Source organism: Cynocephalus volans, chromosome 5 (assembly GCF_027409185.1).
Source record: "Cynocephalus volans isolate mCynVol1 chromosome 5, mCynVol1.pri, whole genome shotgun sequence".
Lineage (NCBI taxonomy): Eukaryota > Metazoa > Chordata > Mammalia > Dermoptera > Cynocephalidae > Cynocephalus > Cynocephalus volans.
Window position 1 is genome coordinate 64,131,165 of NC_084464.1, and position 19,842 is coordinate 64,151,006.

Consider the following 19,842-nt stretch of genomic DNA (forward strand, 5'->3'; position numbering starts at 1 on the left):
CTGCTTCCTCTTTCTGCAGTCTGCTCGCATGAAATGACTGCCGAGTGGTATCTTGGCTTGTGTTTCTAGCTAGTTACTCTGTCTCTCCGTATACATTCCTCTGGCATCTCTGATTTCTGCAGCATGTCTGGAGCTGATCAACTCGGACTCTCCAGACCCTCAACTGCTACTTTGCAGTCTGCCTCGGCTGTGAGGCAGATGGACTGGAATTTCAAAGCCCTGCTCTTCCACATGTCTGCGGAGTGACTTTGGAAAATTCTTTAATGTTTTTGAGCCTACTTCTGCATCTTTCAGTGGATCTCCTACTATCTGTCTACTATCTAATTTGTTGCAGGGATTAGAGATGATGCATGCCAAATGCCAGTTTGGTATAAATACATGGTACATAACAGGCCCTCCAAAATCGCAGCTTTTCTTATTTGGAGTCACATAGTCAAGTTGGCTTGGAGGGAAGTAGTTCCTCTTTTCAGAGTCACATCTGTCACTTTACCTGATCTGTGTCTATCCCCCGCTATCTCCCAGGGCCTAGGACTTACCACTTGTGTCTAAGGTGGCAGTGACAAGAGCTGTCAGGTGACTAATTTCACTGGACACTTCTCTGAGCAATAAGTGGTTGGGTAGCAACTTCAAATTTTCATCTGAAATAGAAGTATTGTGCTAAGAAGATATAAAATGTCTGTATGGCTGGAAGGAGGTAATTGTGTGCGCGCTCTTCATACTGTGGTGGCCAGCTGGATGAGAAGTGTCAGCTCAGCGTTGGCTGGGATGAGCCACAGTGCACATCTTCTTAGCAGGAGTTAATTCACTCTGTTCATCCCTCTCCTCTCATAGGAGGGGGCAGTATTGGATGGGAAAGAAGATCAAGTTCTTCATAATCTTGTATTTTGCTCTTGCATTATCCATAACGTTTTAATGTTAAATATGGAAGGTGCTCAGTACAAATGTTAGTAGTTTCTATGAGAAGGAAAACCCAAGTAGTCTTACCCATAGGTCACATCTTACACATTTTTTCTCTATAGAGTAAAAACACAAATGTAAGTAACTCTAAAAGGGAAACTGTTCATCTTGAACAAGTCTTGAGGTGATTTAAAGAATATGGATGTGGAAGGTTGGCAGCCAGTGATATCCATGTGCTGGCTTGTGCATTGCTGATCCCTGTTAGGCTGGCTTCTGCCCCCGGGCCACACTGTGGGGCAGGTCATGAGGTAGCTTTATTTGTGATGCTACCATTTGTTTATGCTGCATTATTTTTGGTCTCTGATTTCGTTTAACGTCAGTGATGTGGCATTGAGGTACTGTCTTCAAATTCTTCACTGCTTATGTAGTTACACATTTTGTATTGCTAGGGCAATTGTTGGAATCCTGCTGAGGTAGCCAATTGTCTTGTTAAGGGTTAGGGCTAACCATTGTACAGGCTGGGTCACCAGACCCCTCACATACCAGGCTGGGTCACCAGATCCCTCACACGCAGGTCCATAGGCTAGGTCATTGGGAAAGATCCCAGGAGCTGTTGGCAGATGACATGAGCTCAGTCCTCAGCTTCCTCAGCAGCAGTGGTGGCCTCTCGAAGCATCCCAGGAGCTCTGGTAGCAACAGCTTCCAGCAGCAGTAGCAGCTTCCCTGTGGCTGTCTCCCCCCTCCCCCCGGGGGGTGGGGGCACTGCAGATCAGAGCCATTTGTCCTTTATACTTAAGTCTGATAACCCAGGACACCTGGTTGTGAGTCAGACAACCCAGGAACACCTGGCTGCACATGTGCAATTACATTAGACGATAACCAAGGAACACCTGGGCACATGTGCATATATACATCAAATGCTCAGCAAGATTCTGAACATCTGACGGACCCTGACCATTTATCTTCACTTTTCCTACACATTTCTTTACCTAAGATTGGACACTGAAGACAAAATATTTAAAGGCTTAGTTATTTCTATATTGACAGACTTTTGGATATTTTTTTCTTCTGGTCTAAGTGTGTCCAGTGGGAGAGGAGTGCAAGAAAACATAGGCCTCAGGCCCCACCAGTTGATATAAAAAGTGACACATACTTAAAACCAACCTGGGTCACTGAGCAGGTGCCTCCATCTCCCACTCTTTGAGTCTTTTGTATTTGTGTATTTTACCAAGGTTACTTACATTATGCACTTTATCAAGTTATCATATTATCTCATTTTACCTCTCAATAGACTTGTGAGAGGACAGAGATGCCAAGATTCCTTTTTGCCAGTAGACAGAGGCCCAGGGTGGATGAGGTTTACCTGCATTAAATGAGGATGCTGGCTGTGGAATCTGCTTTCTGATTCCAGACCCAGTGGGGCAAAGGCAGGGGCACAGGAAAGAACAATATAGGTCTGGTCCCTGACCTAGCAGAGGATACATCTAGTGGGAAAGTTACTGAATAAATTTTTATAGATAATCACTGTTGAGTAAATGCTTCAAACAAAAAGTATTGGGAACTATGTGAGGCATAATCTATTTGGGAGGATCTATGGAAGATTTCATTGAAATTTTAAGAGGCTGTATTGCCTTTTTGTTAACAGTGCTACATTAAGCAAGAGCTATGGAACATTTTAATATATTATATACTTAATCAAAAACTATTTAATTTTAACACTATATCATCATCAAAAGTTGATAAAGCTTAACCATACCAAAGAATTAGAATAGGGCTAGAATTTTCATTTTAAGGTTTCTTCTCTGTTACTTTGATACTTTTATTGTATGTATCTTGAAAATGAATTTTAGTTTGGTTTGTTTAATCTGACAAATTAGGTAAAGAAAAAATTTAAACCTGCCTTAAGTCAGGTCAGATGATGTGTGTGCTTCTGCTCTATAAGACTGAACTGCTGAAGATTTGGCAATGATGCATCCTTGGCTTTCACAAGTGGCACATGTCTCTTGAACCTCACTCATTCTTTTTAGAGACAATATAGGTTCAGTGTGAGGATCGTGGGCTCTGGAGTGAGCTGCCCCAAGGTTAAGCCCTGCCCTCCCACTTACTAGCTGTGTAAACGTGGGCAAGACCCTTACCTTTTTGGTTTCTCTGTTTCCTCTTGAGAGAATTGAGATAACAGTACGTTCTTTAGGGTTGCTGTGAAGATTTAAATGAGTTCACTTGTGCAAAGTGTTTAGAATTGTGCCTGACACTTAGTAAGCACTTAATAAGTTTCTTCTGCTGCTGTTTTATGATTACAAGTTTTTAGGTAAAGGGCCCTCTGAGTGCAGTGAAGCTGGAAACGAGAAAGAAACTGGTATATGCTTGGACTGAATCCAGGACCCTGGCCTTGTTAGCACCTTTTGCTAATTAAGCTAATACAGTCACCTTACTGTGGGGATAAGAATGATGATGCAATAAATGCAGATAGTAACATAAGTAACGTAGCTCTTGCCCCATTTTTAATGATACAATCTCAACTCACTAACTTTTCATATAATATGTTCTCTGGTTTAAAATGTTATTTGTGATTTTTACAAAAAAGACAAATTAATTGATGGAGGTAATAATTTGACTTCTTTAAGCAGTTTTAGTCTCCTTTAACTTTCTATTTTCAAACGCCATCAACATGAATTAGACGATCTTAGAGAATAGCCACAAAAATATTTAAGATTTAAGTTTTGTTTTGCTTCACATTTCATGGTATTATTAGTGGAAAGAATCTAGTATTATAACTTAGTAACGTCAGATAGTTCTTGAACCCAGGAGGAGAAGGGAGACTATTCGTGTTGAACAAGAAGAAATGCCAAGGAGCAATTAATTTATTCAAAAAGAATTTATTGTGCTATCTTAGACAAAACAGGCTGTCTGCCCACAGTCCTCCATGAAAGGAGATGCCTGGAGTTTCTAAACTCACTTACACTTACAGAAGGAACCTGAGAAGTCACTTGGTTCAATCTGTCTGTGTCACAAGAGGGGCCCTAAATGGTGATGGCTTTTCAGGAAAGATCGTGGTCCACCAAGAGGATTCTGGGGATATGAGGAGAAAGCCCTGATTTCTTACAGAAGAATATAGACTAAGTTTATACATTAATTTGGGGGTGGGATCTCAGCTTCATGTGTTAAAAATGGATGCTGAGAAAAGAATATGAGTGCTAGGAAGGGCAGTGAGTGTCCTTTTAAATCACTTTTTAAATGACAGAATCTGCTGTGAAAGCTGTATTCTGTCTCAGAAGCCCTCTGGCAAATGGTGACAGAATTGTTGTCTGCCTGGTGGAGTTGAAGGAGACTTTTTGCACTGACAGAACTTAGAGCTGATTATGAATTTCCTGTATACAGGCTGTAGTAATACTTACATTGGTAAAGCACAGGTTTGGCGTTTTTTATTTTTTGAATATAATTAAATTGCACTAATTCAAGGCCATCTCATTTAGAAGTAACAATAGCTTAGAGTGGGTCTGAATTCAAGGTTATCTGAGGAAAGTTGTAAGGAAAAGATTAATTTTATAATCATTCTCAGACATTTTGCACATTTCAGATTTTATGCTTTTATTCTGGGTATTTATGGGGGACAAGGCCAATTTTCATTAATGAAAAGTATGATTAAAAAAATTTTTTTTTGTTTTACAAGTATTTCTGATACTTGTATATAAATAACTGCTTATTCAGGGTTTAATCATTATTGCTTCTCAAATAGTTAAAACAACAGCAAAAACCCTCTAAATCTTCTCTGTTAATGACACTACTCTCCTTCATATTATTGGCCTTGAATGGAAAACAATGGTCATCTCTATTGATCCCCCACCCAGTATTATAGTGTGCCATGTGCTTTTACTTATGTTAACTTCCCCACTTTATCCTTATAACAACCCTAAGTTGGAGGTATGATTGTTCCCTTTTTATAGAAGAGGGAACTCCTTGTCTAGCACATTACTTGTAAACAGCTCAACCTGGCATATGGTAATTTACTGTCAAGAGATCTTTCCAGCCTTCTTTCCAGATACTCCCATTTAGCTATCCTGAGTTTGGGCCAACTGCGCTGTTGTTCCATGGGACCCACTCTCTCCTCACTTTGCATCCAATGTCACGTTCATGCCTGTGCTTCTTCTCTCTTCTTTTTCATCTGGATCAAAGCATAACAGGGCCCTTTTTTGTCTAGTTTCCCCCTTATCAGAACTTCTGCAACACTTACATTATGATACACTGGCATCATTTAAAAATACCTATCAATAATCCATTTTATAGATAAGGAAACTGAGGCACAGATTAAGCAGTTTTCCTGGGGGCACAATCCTAGTAAATGTGGAAAACCAGTGCGGATATTGCTCTTACCCTTGTTTGGATTTGATGGAGGACAAAATGGATCCAGAGAGGGACATTTAAGAGGATATTGTGGTCCTCTAGATATCTGAGGCTTGGACTAGACAGATAGTAGTAGGAGTAGACAGAGAAAGATGGCTAGGAAAAATAATTAGAGAATATAAAACGGACTTGGAAATTGGATGGGAGTGTCTGAGAGAGGGGGTGGGGGTGGTGGGAAGGATTCAAACAACAGTTTTTTCATGAGGTAGGTGGTCAGGCAAGGTCTCATTGAGAAGGTGTTTTTTTTTCTTCCTATACATTTAGTCTTAAACTTCACATTTGTTCCCAGCAGAACATTTGGGAATCAGTTAAAGGCAATTTCAGCTGGGAATAACCTGCAAGCTTAATATGTTTCTTGTAGAAGATCTGGTGCTAAGCAGTTTTCTTGCTGGTAAAATAGAGATGACACCTATCCTATGGGGTGGTTATTCATGACTCAAAGTAAAGAACCATGGTCCTCATACAGGCTTAGTAATGTTAGTTTCTCATACATTCATTCAGTACCTACAGCCTGCTATGATGTGCTTAATATGGCTCTGGGGAAACAACAGCTGACAAGGCCAAAATTGTCTCTCTTTCCAGTGAGCTTAGAGAATAAGGGAGATTGACCATCACCAAAAAATTATTTGATTAAAACTGTAACCAGTCTTACAAAGGTGAAACCCAAGGAACTTGAGAGCAGGGGAACCCAACCTAATCTTGGGGCCCAAGGAAAGTGTCCCCAAGGATGTGACATTTTAGCTGAATATTTCAGAGTGAGTGGATGTTCCCCTTCCTACCTTCAGTTTCCATTCTGATATGTTTTACTAACTTGCTTAAGGCAAATCAGTAATCAGGATTCTTTAAACCACACCATTGCCTTTCTTGTCTAAATCTTTTATTTTTACAGGCAAATATATTCAAAAGGTCAAGTTCTGAACACGCATGTGGTAGAAAGAAATGATGCTTAGAGTCAAGGAGACCTGTGTTCTGCCCACTATCTGCTACTTTCTGCATATAAGCAGTTGAGCTAAAGAGGCCTTCCTATGAACCAAACTTTTAGGTCAGCTCTGTGTGGACTTAGTCTATCTGTGCTCTCTGGCATTTGCTTTTGTTATCCTCTGATCCATGAATTCCAGACCAGCCTCGACCAGAATTTCTTACAGCCACTATTTATGTGACCTCTTGATTGGCCCATCTTCTCAGGCCTCAGTGATGTTTCTGATGTTCCATGTAATATTAAAGACTTTTACCCGACACAGCTTTTTTCTTTACGCTCTGCTTCTTTGAATTTTTTTTCACCCTTGATAGAGTAGCAAGCTGCTGTAGAATTTGTATTTTAATGTCCCTTGATCATCTTCATCAGCACTTATGAGATACCTCTTTTCTCAGCCTTGTAGACTGCCACCCAGTACCTGAAGTAGTGGCAGGAAGAGGGACTGTCATGGAGTGTCCAGGCCAGCCAGCACTTTTCAGACCAAGGCAAGCCCGTGGTGGGTCGCTGCCTCATTTGCCTGAACAGCGGTGCTGATCCTGTAATGGCCTTACATATGCTCACTTCTTCTTAAGCATGGCAATGCCATGACTTCAGCATGGAGAGCCAGCATTCAGTGAAATAGGTTTGTAGTGATGGGCAAGTCACTTCAATTGTCTGAGCCTTAGTGTCCATTCTGTGCAATGGAAGTTAAAATAATTTATTTTTGAGCAGATTAAATAAGGTAATGTATTTAGAAGGGGCTACCACTGTATTTATACCTAAGATCCCACAAATGTTTGTGAGTTTTAAAAATCCACTCGACTCAACTGTGGACAAGCTATATATCTCTGTATATTGCTATTATATTTATGAAACTAGGATCATAGTGTTTGTTCTTCATTGCATTATGTGACCATGAAAGTCAGAAAATAGTGTGAGGAAAATGTTAGCACAAATTCACATGTGTTAGGCTTTTAAATTTGAACTGAAAGCTTTTCTGTAGCAGCTGACTACTTTGAGGTTGGTGGAGCAAGGCATCCGTCCTTTTCTTTATTTTTCCCTTCTCCCCACCACCCCAATTTAGGAAAATTAGGTACGTTTTGGCCCAGCTTGCATTTGTCAATCTGGTGGAAGAAACAGCATGGGACCAGGAAAACTATTTCTATTTTAGCCCTTCTCAATGTTAACATGTCCAAAATAAAAGTATTCTTGAATTAAATGCTATGAACTAACCTCTTAAAACCCTAAACACTATAATCTCAGGTTTTATGCCAAGAGAAAGAGAAATTTAAAATAACAGTTTTAAATTGGTCATTTTAAATTCATAATATTTAGTGGCCAGTATACATGGGGAAAAATATTCAGTCCTATTAATGATAAAAGGAATATAAAATAAAATTTTTTAAATGTAAAAGAAAGAGGAGGAGAGACACAGGCTGTTAGAAGTATAAGTAGAGATAACCTGCCCCCTCTAAAGCAATTTAACAATGTTTATCAAGTGCTGTAGCTATGTCAATGCCTTTAACACAGTAATTCCACTTCTGGGAACTTAGCCTAAGGAAGTAATCAGAAATCAGCATAAATATAATATCAGGAACTTGGAAACAACCTAAATGTCCAACAATAGGGGAGTGATTAAGTGAAGTATTAAAATATATGCAATGTGCTTTTCTGCCATTAAGAATGGCAAACTAGGAAAAAAATGATAGGGAAAAAGTTTATAAAATAATATAAAGTGAAAAAAACCCCTAATTGTCATGAACCTAGTATTTTGAAAGATAATCTACTTATACACACACTGTGTGTGTTGTGCGTGTGTATGTATGTGTATGAGTGAAAACTGAAAAAAAAACGTCAGAGTAAAACGTTATTGGGTGATGCAAGTGTTGGTTTTTAGTTTCTTCTTTGTACTTTTGTATATTTTCCAAATTCCTATGTTTGTAATCAGAAGAAAATCCACAATTTAAAGATGTACTAGTTTAGAATATCTTGTAGTAAAACAACCATATGAAAACATAGTGAGAATTACAATAGAATGCCATCAGTGACTTTTGATAGGATGGTGGGACTTGGTGGTGGTGGTTTTTAGTGTTTTTCTTTAATGTGTTTCTCTTCAGAAGATATCTTGTGTCAGGAAAGCGAATATAAAATAAATGCAGGAAAATACTTTATAAATCCATGCTGTATTTTAATGGAGGTAGTAATTTCTAGATAGTCTCTTGTGACTGTGGTTCATCTTGAGATTGATGAAAACTGTTAACAATGGTGGTAATGACTGACTTTTTTTTATTCTTGCAGATATTCCTGAAATTCCAGAAAGCATCTCATTCTGTAAAGCACTACAGATAGCTGACTTCAGCGGAAACCCACTGACTAGGTAACATTTCTGCTTACTTTTCTATCTATAGTACTAAAGGTAATCTTTTTTGAGAGCCATGCAAATAACACAACCGGGTTATCCATCCTGGGGGTACCTAGATGGATCACTCTCCTTATCAAAGATGGTTGACTTTCACGGATGTTTATTTATACATAGCTCTGTACAATAAAAGACAGAGGGTGCTATTGATAGAAACATTGACAGGATATTGTAGAGGAAAAGGGGAGGCACAGTGGAGTGTACAAAACAGGAGTAAATTGTGCATCTCTGATCTATATGAAGAATTGTAGTAGTTTATAAATCTGCTATTGATCTGTCCTATCTTATGGGATAAGACTGAGTTCTAAGTGCCCAGCGAGCCTACACCATAGTTATCCAATGAGAAGTTCTATTAGTTATTTTTTCTTCTCAAATAATGAAACAGATTTACTATCTCAACTTTCCTCTAACTCACCTTAACAACATCAAAACCCTGTCAGCACCATTTTTTCCTTACTTTAGCAGTAGCTGTGGGGATTTCTTTGAGTTTATCCCTCCAGATAAAGCCACCTGTCACTGTTGTACTACTTATTCCAGATTTGCCCTTTCTGGTATGACATGACACAGCATGCTGCTTGGGCATGGCTGAGGGGCATTGCTGGAGCCTGTCTTTATGGCCCCTGGCTTAGTCGTGAGTCCACTGACCACTGGCTTCCAGGCATCCGTGTTGCCAGGATAACTAAATTGGTGCCCACATGGCAATGCAGAGACAGTTCATAGGAATCTGTTCTAGAGGTCTCTCTAGGCCAGATGGGTCCATTTCTAAGATTTCTCAAGACTCTGTAAACAACTTCAGAAGAAAGGTACTTCTCCCTTCCTTTTCTTTTCTTTCTTTTTTTTTTGAGATTGAACTGAAACTTGGAATTCCTCTTACCCATTTCAGAATTGCTTGGGACTTCTTGGGTATGGAGTGCTGGGGGATCCCCTGTTTCGTTTTGTTTTTCTCATACTTTTTTAAGGAGTAAATGTGTTTTTAAAAATGTTTCTGATTTTCCTCTTTTGTATTTCAGTGATTTAGTTGCTTACATTTATTACTGAAAAATTGTAAGCTAGTAAGCAGTTACCTAACAGCTTCGAAACTCATTTCTGTCTTCATCTTAATCCTCTCCCTAACCATCTTCCATACCATAGTCTCTCTTCTTAAAACCCTCCTGTAGCTTTATCCCTGTAAGATAAAGTCAGAGCTCCTTGATGTGCTGTGTAAGTTTCTGCCAACCCCACATGACCATGGCCTCCTTCTTCACTATCATTGCCCTTGGTGGCCTGCGTCAGACATCACTCTCTGCTGTAATATAGTGCTCATAGTTAGTTCACTTTGTGCCCCTCTCTGCTTGACTATATCCACTCTTTAACCCTCGTTTAAGATGCAATTCAAGCATTACCCATTTTCAGGAAACCTTTTCTGATTACTCCCCATGGGTTCCTCCTCTAGGTTTTCCTAATGCTCTGTATTAGTCCGTTTCTGTTGCTTATAACAAAATACCTGGAACTGGGTGATTTATGCAGAAAATGAAATTTATAGCTTACAGTTTCAGAGGATAGGAAATCCAAAGTCCAGGGAACACATCTGGTGAGTCTTTTTTGGTGGTGGCTTTACAGCAGTGCAGGATCTCATATGGCAGAAAATGGTGGAGCAGAGAGTAACATTCTCGTTTACTTTCCTTTCAAAGCCCTCCAAACCATGCCCCCGACCATCATTTTTAGCCTATTCGCTAAGGCATGGTCCTACAATCTAATCACCTTTTCAAGGCTCCACCTTTCAATTACCATAATAGGATTTCCCACCCTCGACAGTTACAGTGGGGATTTAATCTTCAGTGAGGTTGGGGGGGCAGCCAGTCTACAGCACAGTCTCTGTACTTTTTTCATAATAAATTTACATTTAAGTTATTCTTTTGACCAAGACTCCCCAGTTGGACTGAGAAAGTTGCTTGTGTTCCTTTATTATTTATTATTGTACCTCCAACCCTACTATAATTCCTGGTATGGAGTAAGTGCTGGATAAATGTTTATTGAACTGAATTAAGCTTAAGTCAGCTTATAGGGTTAGGTAAGCCAGGAAGTTCTCATTATGCTGCTGAATTTTTTAAACCACTCAGTTGCTTAATCCCCTTTTCTGTTTCTTTAATTTTCCTTTTCTAATGTCTCCTGACATTTGACTTTACCATTATCTCAAGATTCTCAGCTAGAACACACCCAGATTGTATGAGGCTTTACTTGTTTTTTTAATCTGGGCCTCATCTTTGGCAGGTTTCTTAAAGTAAAGCCATTTTAATTTGGCAGGTGCCCTGTTTTAAAGAATTAAGACGGTATCGGTGAGTTGAAGGAACATTAGAAGTTATTTAGCTTGGCCTACTTATTTTGTGGCTGAAGAAATCAAGGCTCAAATAGGTTAAATGACCTTTCACAATCACATAGCTAGTGGGCGGAAGCTTGCACTACGGTTCATTTCTCCCAACCTTTCGTCTGTGCTTCCTCATCACATCATACTGTTTTGGCTCTTTCTGTCAATAGCCAGTAAAAAAGCAAGTCAGCCATTTAAAAATGCATTTCCCTATGTTTAAAAACATTTTAGCTAGTTTTAAAATTTGAAAATGATATATATTTTCTGGTAAAAACTCAGGCAGAAGAGATAAGTTGCATCTTTTGAATTATAAGTAAAAACCTTTCTTTGTTACTTCGTTAACTATTCTTAAGAATATATTTCAGTGATTTTAAACATTCCAGTTAGTACCCTGATCTTGTGGGCCTGAATTTGTTTTGAAGTTTGGATTTAACCTATATTAAATGTCAAATTGTAATGTAGGATTTGTTTTTTAATAAAAAAGAAACTAGAAAGAGGAAAGTGAAAAATTCTACTCTAGAGACTATCAAAAGTCTCTCCTCCACTGAAAAAAGGAGTTATATGTTCTGTTGTTTATATTAGCAGACTTATGTGTCTGTATTGAATCTTATTTTGGATGCAATGAGATCTTTTTGCTTTTTGGTTAGGCTTTTTTTTCCTCCCTAAATACTGGGAACCGTAGAAATATTGAAACTAACCTTCCTTTGTAAATTTTAAATAATGACTTTATTTTGAAGTCTTGCTATTCTGTAGAGTTTAAGGGATATATTAAGAATTTCTTTTTGTGTAGAACATAGTGAAACATATAATTATCTCAAGCAATTGGCATCTTAAACTGAATTAAAAGAAAAAAGTTAAGGAAGTAGCAATTGGCTGTCAGCAGATCAATTCTAAGTAATCTATAGCTTTGTTCTGGGTATTATAAGCTACGGGAAGAAAAATTATTGAGCAGCTGTCCTGTGTGTCCTGTGTTTTATAATCTCATGGGCTGACAATTTTCTTTATTTTCTGCTAATCAATAAAGTATTTTCACTCTTAGGCACTTTTTTAACAATTTGTTTTCTTTCATAGAGCACCCAGTAGTTCACAATATTTTTTGCCTTTATTCTTAGAGCTTGCATATCTTTCCTCTTTGATTATTTCTGGATCACCCTATCAACAAGTATTTATCATGCCCCTGTATTCCTATTAGATAGACGAAGTCTTTGTTCTTCGCTTACGAGTGTATTACATCTCGGAAGACAAGGCAAACATGCCATCTATAATGTAATTTTTAGGAGGTGACTTCAATTAGCATATAGAAGAAATCATCATATTTATGCTTATAGTATACACTTACTTCTCTTTTTTAATTAACAACATTTTTTTTTTAGGTTGCCAGAAAGCTTTCCTGAATTACAGAATTTAACATGTCTTTCTGTAAATGACATCTCACTGCAGTCTCTGCCTGAAAATATTGGCAAGTAAGTTTTTATGTGAAGTTTGTGTGTATCAGAGTGAAAGGGTGTTAATATCATTAACTCCACCCTCTTCCCTTTTACAGCTCTTGTTTTTCTACTCAGAAAGCTGGTTTACCCATTCTGCAGTATTGTCATAGTCATTCTGCAATAGTGCCATAGCCAGCCTCCTGTGTTTTTGCATCCTATCACCCCTAAATTTTAATGGTTAAAAAGGGTGCTACTGCTTGTTACTAGTAAAAGGTCTAATTTGTTTGCAAGGTGTCTTTAAACTGATGGAATCCAAAGTAGTTAATTTAAGCAAACTAGCATGTGTCATATAGGTGGCTAGTAAATACTTTTAGAAACTACCACTCAGTAATTTTAAACCATATTCAGGAGGAGAGCCAACAAATACTCCACTGAAAACTTAAGTATGTGCCATGAACAATGCTATGTCTGACAGTATTTGTGAACTGTAGACCTGAGGTTAGGGAGTAAGAATGGTTGGTTTGGAGAGCAGGAGAGAGATGGAATGGGATGGGCACATTTCCACATTGTTGGGTTAGAGGTTGTGGAGGACTTAGCCATAGCAAGAAGTAGAATCTTTTGAAGAAAATGTGTGCTGGTGAAATAAATGTTCTGTTAAACATTCCACAGATGAATTAATTGAATTATCTTAGGAGACCTTTTCAGTTCTCCAGGACATGCAGTGGGTTAAATCAGGTTGATGTAGTGGCTCATACTTAATTACTTAAAATGAAAGCCTTCTTGGCTGGCCTAACCTGGTAGACCATTTGCTCCCTAGTGTCATATATGATTTTCCTTGTGTTTACCTGTTGTAAGTTCTAAGATGAAACAGAAACTTGCTCTTTGAGAACTGCAGTAAGTGGCTGAGTGCAGTCTACCTGGCATGTCTGTTCTGCAAAGGTTCTCTTTCCAGAGATGTATAGAAGTTTTCAACACACAACTTTTCCCCCATCCTTTCCCTCCTGTGCAGGTGGAAGACAACTTGCTGATCCCTGTTTCAGGCAGCAAGTTGGCATTTTTCTGAGGAATATACTGATATTTTAACTTTGTGCCAGTAAATTTGCTGATTAAGAATTGTGCCCTTAAATTCTCAAGAGTGGAAGGAGATAGGAAGCCTCTGCTATACCCTGGGTTTATGGTTTCAGTTGCAGAGGAAGCAACAATATTCTGTTGTGGACTTCATGCACTTACACTTCTTTCACTGTATAAAGTTTCACGTATTTATAATTTAAAAATCCTTAAATATAATAGCCATTTAAACTCCTAGACTAACACCGTCTTCCTCTTGCTCCTCAGCGTCTCTGGAATTTTACCCCCTTGGTACCCTCCCTCTCATTCAGTCTCAGCCTACTGCTGCCCAGGTGGTCATCCCTTCTAGCCCCTGATTCTTACCCCTCCCCCCTTTCTTGTTTCATGCCTTTTTAAAAAAGGTTTAATGCTTTGAGAGAAAATATGTTCTTTTTAAACCAAAGTGCCCCTCTCACCCCTACTGTATTGTTTAATGGAAAAGGTCATTTAGTAATCATTTTAGAATAAATTACAGTAGTCCTTATCCCATCTTTTTTGTTAATATTTGTACCTGTTTTTGTCAGTGTTCAGGATTTCTTGTGTATCTGCACTTTCTATTGATAGTAAGATTAGTGTATTTTGTTTTTAGTCTTAATCAGCTTGTGTTACTATTAAAGCATTATGTATACTGATGGTTTCCAAAATAAAGTGCCACTTTGAGCCTGATATTAACTGAGCCTTCTTAGGTCAGTTTGTGAAATTAAATGACAAATAGAGAGTTTTCTATTACCAGTTGTTAATAATTTTATTACCATAGCAAGAAACTGTATGATTTCTTCTCATTGGATTTAAGATTTATGCATGCTCAAGTAGCAGGCTATTCTCCCTTAGTAGAAAGAAACAATCAAATAATTAAACTCCTCCTCGGAGGAAGAAGATTAGGCACCCCTGGTGTCCTAGACCATGCTGAAAAGGCACTTGAAATAGCTGAAATAGTGAATTGTTGAGTAAATCTCAAACATGCATAAGTATACTACATTTTAAGCAGGTCTTTATTTGAAACTTATAAACTTTCCTCATGGAAAGGGTTCTTCAGGTTTTCAAAGGATTCCTAAATGGTTAAAAGCATTTAAAGTGTTTAGTTAACCAAATATTTAGGAACCAGTACAACTTTTTTTCTTTCTTTTTAGTTTCTTATTTTATTTTTTATTGTTACATAGTTGATTATATATATCTGTGGGGTACAGAGTTGAATATCAGTACCTGTGTGTAACACGTGATGCTCAAATCAGCATAATTAGTATATTCAACATTATACAATGTAATTGTTTTTTGTGGCAAGGCAGATGGTATGATCTCCTTAATTCCACTTGCTTTCCAACATGCATAGGTAATCAAATTAGAGTTCTGGAAGCTTTGTGCTAGGACCACATTAGCCTATGCCTACATAGTCACTTTTTTGGCCTAATGCTGTATTTTCAGTTTCTACAAAAAGTTGTTATAAATAAACAACTATGAAAAATACAGCTTCTGTTCTAAAACCTCTTAATGAGGAATAATTATTGTTCATTAATATTGCTTAATTTTTTCGATGTAATGAGACATTAGAGAGAGAAAAAAAATATATTTTGGGAAAAAAATGCCTTACCAAAAGAACTGGTAAGCTTCTTTCTTTTTAATAACAGTTCTGACATTTATCACATTTACTTTTCTGCCTTTGCTGCCAGAAAGCTTAGAGCTAATCGTGGTGCTCATTTCTGTGTGATGATGAGAACTGGGGAATGGGAGAGAGGCATCGATGACCATTGCAATAGGGGGAGTGCTCCGTTAGGCACATACACTGTCTCATTACAACACCCTCACTCTTAAGGCCAGCGTTCACTGCCTTGAACTTCATTAGCTTCCTCTGTCAAATGGGGGTAAGTGGTGTGCCCAGCTTCACATCACTGGTGGTTGGTAGAGCCGGCATTTGAACTTGGTTTCTTCCTTGATGGTGCTGCATTTTCTTACCGCATGCTTCTCATAATGAGCACATTAGTTTCTCCCTCCCTTTCATGGCCCTAACTTTCTATTTCATCAGCCTTTTTACGTATTTGCAATTTTTACAGGCCTCTTTAAATCCTTTTTTAAAAAAGTTGCGGTAAAATTAAGTAAATGACTTCATATATCACTGAATAGGCTGGTTAGCACGAAGGGCAGCAGTGGAGGAGAAGGGAGACGTGCAGTGAGGGCCTTAGAGAGGAGGGCTCCAGGTCTCGGATTGGCCTTAAGAAAACTATCTGAATAAAATATTTGATTTTTTAGATTTGCCCTTGGAAACAGTGCCTAGTGAACAATGGCTTTTTACTTCGCTATCACTAAAAACACTTGGAAGATTTCACTGGTAAAGCAAGGAAGGATAAATTTGCTGTAAGGAGTTCTTAAATGTTAGTACAGTACAGAATGTGAATGAATTTGTATTCTAAGAGAGCAATTTGATACTGAAAATATTTTTCTTAAGTCAGTCATATTAATTTTTATTCCAGTAAGTCACTCACTGCATTTTTCACTTTTCAAAAGTGAGTTACCCAGTGGATGACATGATATTGTGTATGTGAGAGTACTTCAAGAAGTTTATAGGAAAATAGAATTAAAGGAATATGAATCTTTCCATGAGCTTTTTGAAGTATCCTCGTAGAGAATCCTAAGGAATCCACAGGAAAACTGTTAGAGCTAATAAATGAATTCAGCAAGATCGCAGGATACAAGATTAATATATAAAAATCAGTTGTATTTCTGTACACAGCATTAAAAAGTTCTGTTTACGAAGCACCAAAGAATTAAATACATACGAATAAATTTAATAGAAGTGCCACACAAGTACAGTGTAAACTACAAAACATCATTGAAAGAAATTAGAGAAGACCTAAATAAATGAAAAGATATCTGTTCATGGGTTAAAGACAATATGGTTAAGATAGAAGTACTCTTCAAATTGATCTATAGGCTCAACTTAATCCCCACCAAAGTCCTAGCTGGCTTTTTATCAAGAATTGGCAAATTAATCCCAGAATTTATGTGGAAATGTAAGAAACCCAGGATAGCCAAAGTAGTCTTAAAGAAGAAGAGCAGAGTTGGAGTACTCATATTTCCTGATTTCAAAATATATAGTAAAGACTGTGTGGTACTGGCATAAGGATAGACATACAGATCAATGTAATAGAATTGGGAATCCATAAATAAAACCTCACATTTATGGTTAATTGATTTTGACAAAGGTGTCAAAACAATTCAGTGTGGAAAGAATAGTCTTTTCAACAAATATTGCTGGGACAACTGAATATGCACATGCGAAAGAATGAGATTATACCCCTACCTCATACCACATTCAAAAATTAACTCAAAATGGATTGGAGAGCTAAATATAAGAGCTAAAACTATAAAACTCTTATAGGAAAACATGGGATGAGTCTGTGCAACATTGTATTAAATAATAGTTTCTTAGCGATGACACCAAAATTCCATGCAACAAAAGAAAAAATCGATAAATTTGACTTCATCAAAGTTAAAAACTTGTGCATCAAAGGACACTCTCAAAGAAATGGAAAGACAATCCATAGAATGGGAGAAGATTTTTGCAAATCATGTATCTGATGTGGGTCTAGTATCCAGAATATATAAAGAACTCTTACAATTCAACAATAAAAAGACAACCCAACTAAAAGTGGGCAAAGGATTTGAATAGACATTCCTTTCAAGAAGATATAGAAATGGCCAATAAGTATATGAAGTGATGACCACCATTATTAGTCATTAAGGAAATGCAAATGAAAACCACAGTGAGATACCACTTCACATCTACTAGAGTGATTATAACCAAAAAGATAAATGATAATGAGTGTTGTCAAGGTTGTGGAGAAACTGAAATCCTCATATGTTATTGGTGGGTCTATAAAATGGTGCAGCCCCTTTGCAGAGCAGTTTGGGCAGGTCCTCCCTCAAAAAACTGAACATAGTTACCATCTGATACAGCAGTTCTACTCCTAATTATATATACCCAAAAGAATTGAACACAGGTCTGCACAAAAACTTGTACATGAATGTTCATAGCAGCATTATTCGTAATAGTCAAAAGGTGGAAACAACTCAAATTTTCATGACTGAGTAAATGGATAAACAAAATGTGGTATATCCATACAATGGAATAGTATTTGGCCCAAAAAAGGAATGAAGTATCTGCTGTATGCTATAATGTAGATGAACTTTGAAGACATGTTAAGTGAAAGAAGGCAGACACAAAAGGTCACATTGTATGACTCCATTTATATGAAATGTCTAGTACAGTCAAATGCATAGAGACAGAATTTAGATGAATGGTTGCCAGATGCTAAGAATGTGGGGATAGAAAAAAGAATGACTTCTAATGGGTATGAACTTTCTTTTTGGGGTGATGGAAATTTTCTGGAATTAGTGGTGATGTTTGTATACCTTGTGAATAAATATATTAAAAAGCACTGAACTGTACACTTTAAAAAGTTGAATTTTATAGTTTATGAATTATATCTTAAGGAAAAAAAAAGAATGGACCTTAGGCAGACTTCAAGCTGGTACTGCTGAAGGACGATGTTATAGCTGGACATTGCCTAGTTTATTCTAACAGGAAATACTCTGTTAATGTGATCTTCCGAGTAATGTGCTGAGACCATTTTGTCTAGTTACTTGCACCTAGTGGTCAGGCAGTTACACACAGCCAATGTCTCCAAAATGCTCAGGTGACATAGAGCAGGAGTAGAGGTTGGGAGGACACAAAAACCCCAGTGGGAATTGATGGAAAATTTTGAGGATCTGAAAAACCTATGTTTCTGAGAGCATGCTGCTTTGTCTTTAACTCTCTCCATGAGTTTCCACATCCTTTGCCATTAAAGAAACTAATACCCTCAGAAAAGAAGTTAGCCAAATATTTGTAAACATCTGTACTCCCCGTTTAGTTAAAATTTCTCCACAAAAAATAGCATTTAGAGGAGAAAGAATATAAGTAATGAACCACTACAGTACCCCAAACAGTTATCAGTCACTCAGTGGTTATTATCAACATTTAATTACTATATGACAATTTGCTGGTGGAAGTAGAGCAAGTGAGTAGGCCCTAGGTTCTCTGGCAGATTGAACTAGGACATGTGGGTCTGATTTTGTGTCTGCTGACCTTAGGAATGGTGACCTTACTTTGAGAGGGCTTAAACTGAGCGCTAACAAGGCTTGGTGCTAGGCTGCTTACCTGTATTGTGTTAGGAGTGCATGCTGCCTAAGAGGAGTTAAATCTTCTTTTTGAAAACTATTACTATATTTAATGCTCTTTTTGGAGGCCTGGGAATTACTATAAAATATTTATTGTTCCAGAAACAAAGATTTTAAAAAAAAGTTTTCCAGAGCATAAGCACCACATGGAAATTTATAAACAGATTTTTAAAATACTAATTTGGTATTGAAAGAACACAGATACTATGAATGTGTAAGCAACTCCCCCTCTCCCCATCAATATTGTTTTCCCTAATCAAATACTGTTGTGATAATGTTTGTAGATTTTAGTTTTTAATGGTTTTGCATTGCTGTTTGTCTAACTTAATTCTGGCCGCCAAAATGGGAGAAAAAATCCAAGTGGATTAAAAAGGGTTTTTAAAACATAGGGGAGAGCAGATGTAAATTCCTTAAAGTAACCACTCATCCAGTCCCTGAAATAGAATCCTAAAAATACAGTTGTCCTACATTCTGACTTACAAAAGAGCGTAACTTTTGTCCCTGCTATTATGGACTGTGTAAAAATTAAGTATTAGTGTTCTGAGAAGAAATGCTTCATGTACTCTTCCTGTAGGAGCTTGTTAGGTGCTGCCCATCCTCCTCCTTTGGTGGTAAAAAAGTTAGGAGTGACCGGAAGGATAGAAAATGTTTTTTGTAAAAGGAAGATGAGGTCATTTCAGTAGTATTGCAGAGAAATTTTATTTGTCAGAAATTAAAATTGAAGGGCAAAGTGTCTGTTAATAGGAAACTGTTTAAAAAAAATTAAGGTATATATGGAAAGTGAGATACTGTGCAGTTGTTAAAAAAGTATATATCGATAGGAAATAAGACAAAAATCTCTTAAGTGAGGAAAGCAAAGTGCCAGATGTGTATAGGATGCTGCCTTTCTACTGAAAAAAATAAGACTGTATATTCATACCTGCTTGTCTTTGCATAAAAGAAAACTGGATGAGTACATACGAAGTTTTTAAAAAGGTCATTTCCTGTGAAAATGATCTTGGTGGTGGGAAGCTGGATTTATGGGGAACAAAGGTGGGAGGAAAACTTTTTACTCAGTATCTTGTTTTGAATATATGTA

At 37.5% G+C, this 19,842-nt stretch overlaps 1 protein-coding gene across 1 annotated transcript in view; it reads left to right on the top strand.

The window, feature by feature from the left end:
* LRRC1 (leucine rich repeat containing 1) overlaps positions 1-19,842 on the top strand; it is a 117,514-nt gene that overhangs the window by 63,890 nt on the left and 33,782 nt on the right. The window contains exons 3-4 of the mRNA XM_063097933.1: positions 8,552-8,630; positions 12,390-12,479. Of these exons, the coding sequence (XP_062954003.1) occupies positions 8,552-8,630; positions 12,390-12,479 (169 nt within the window). The remainder of the gene's footprint in view (positions 1-8,551; positions 8,631-12,389; positions 12,480-19,842) is intronic.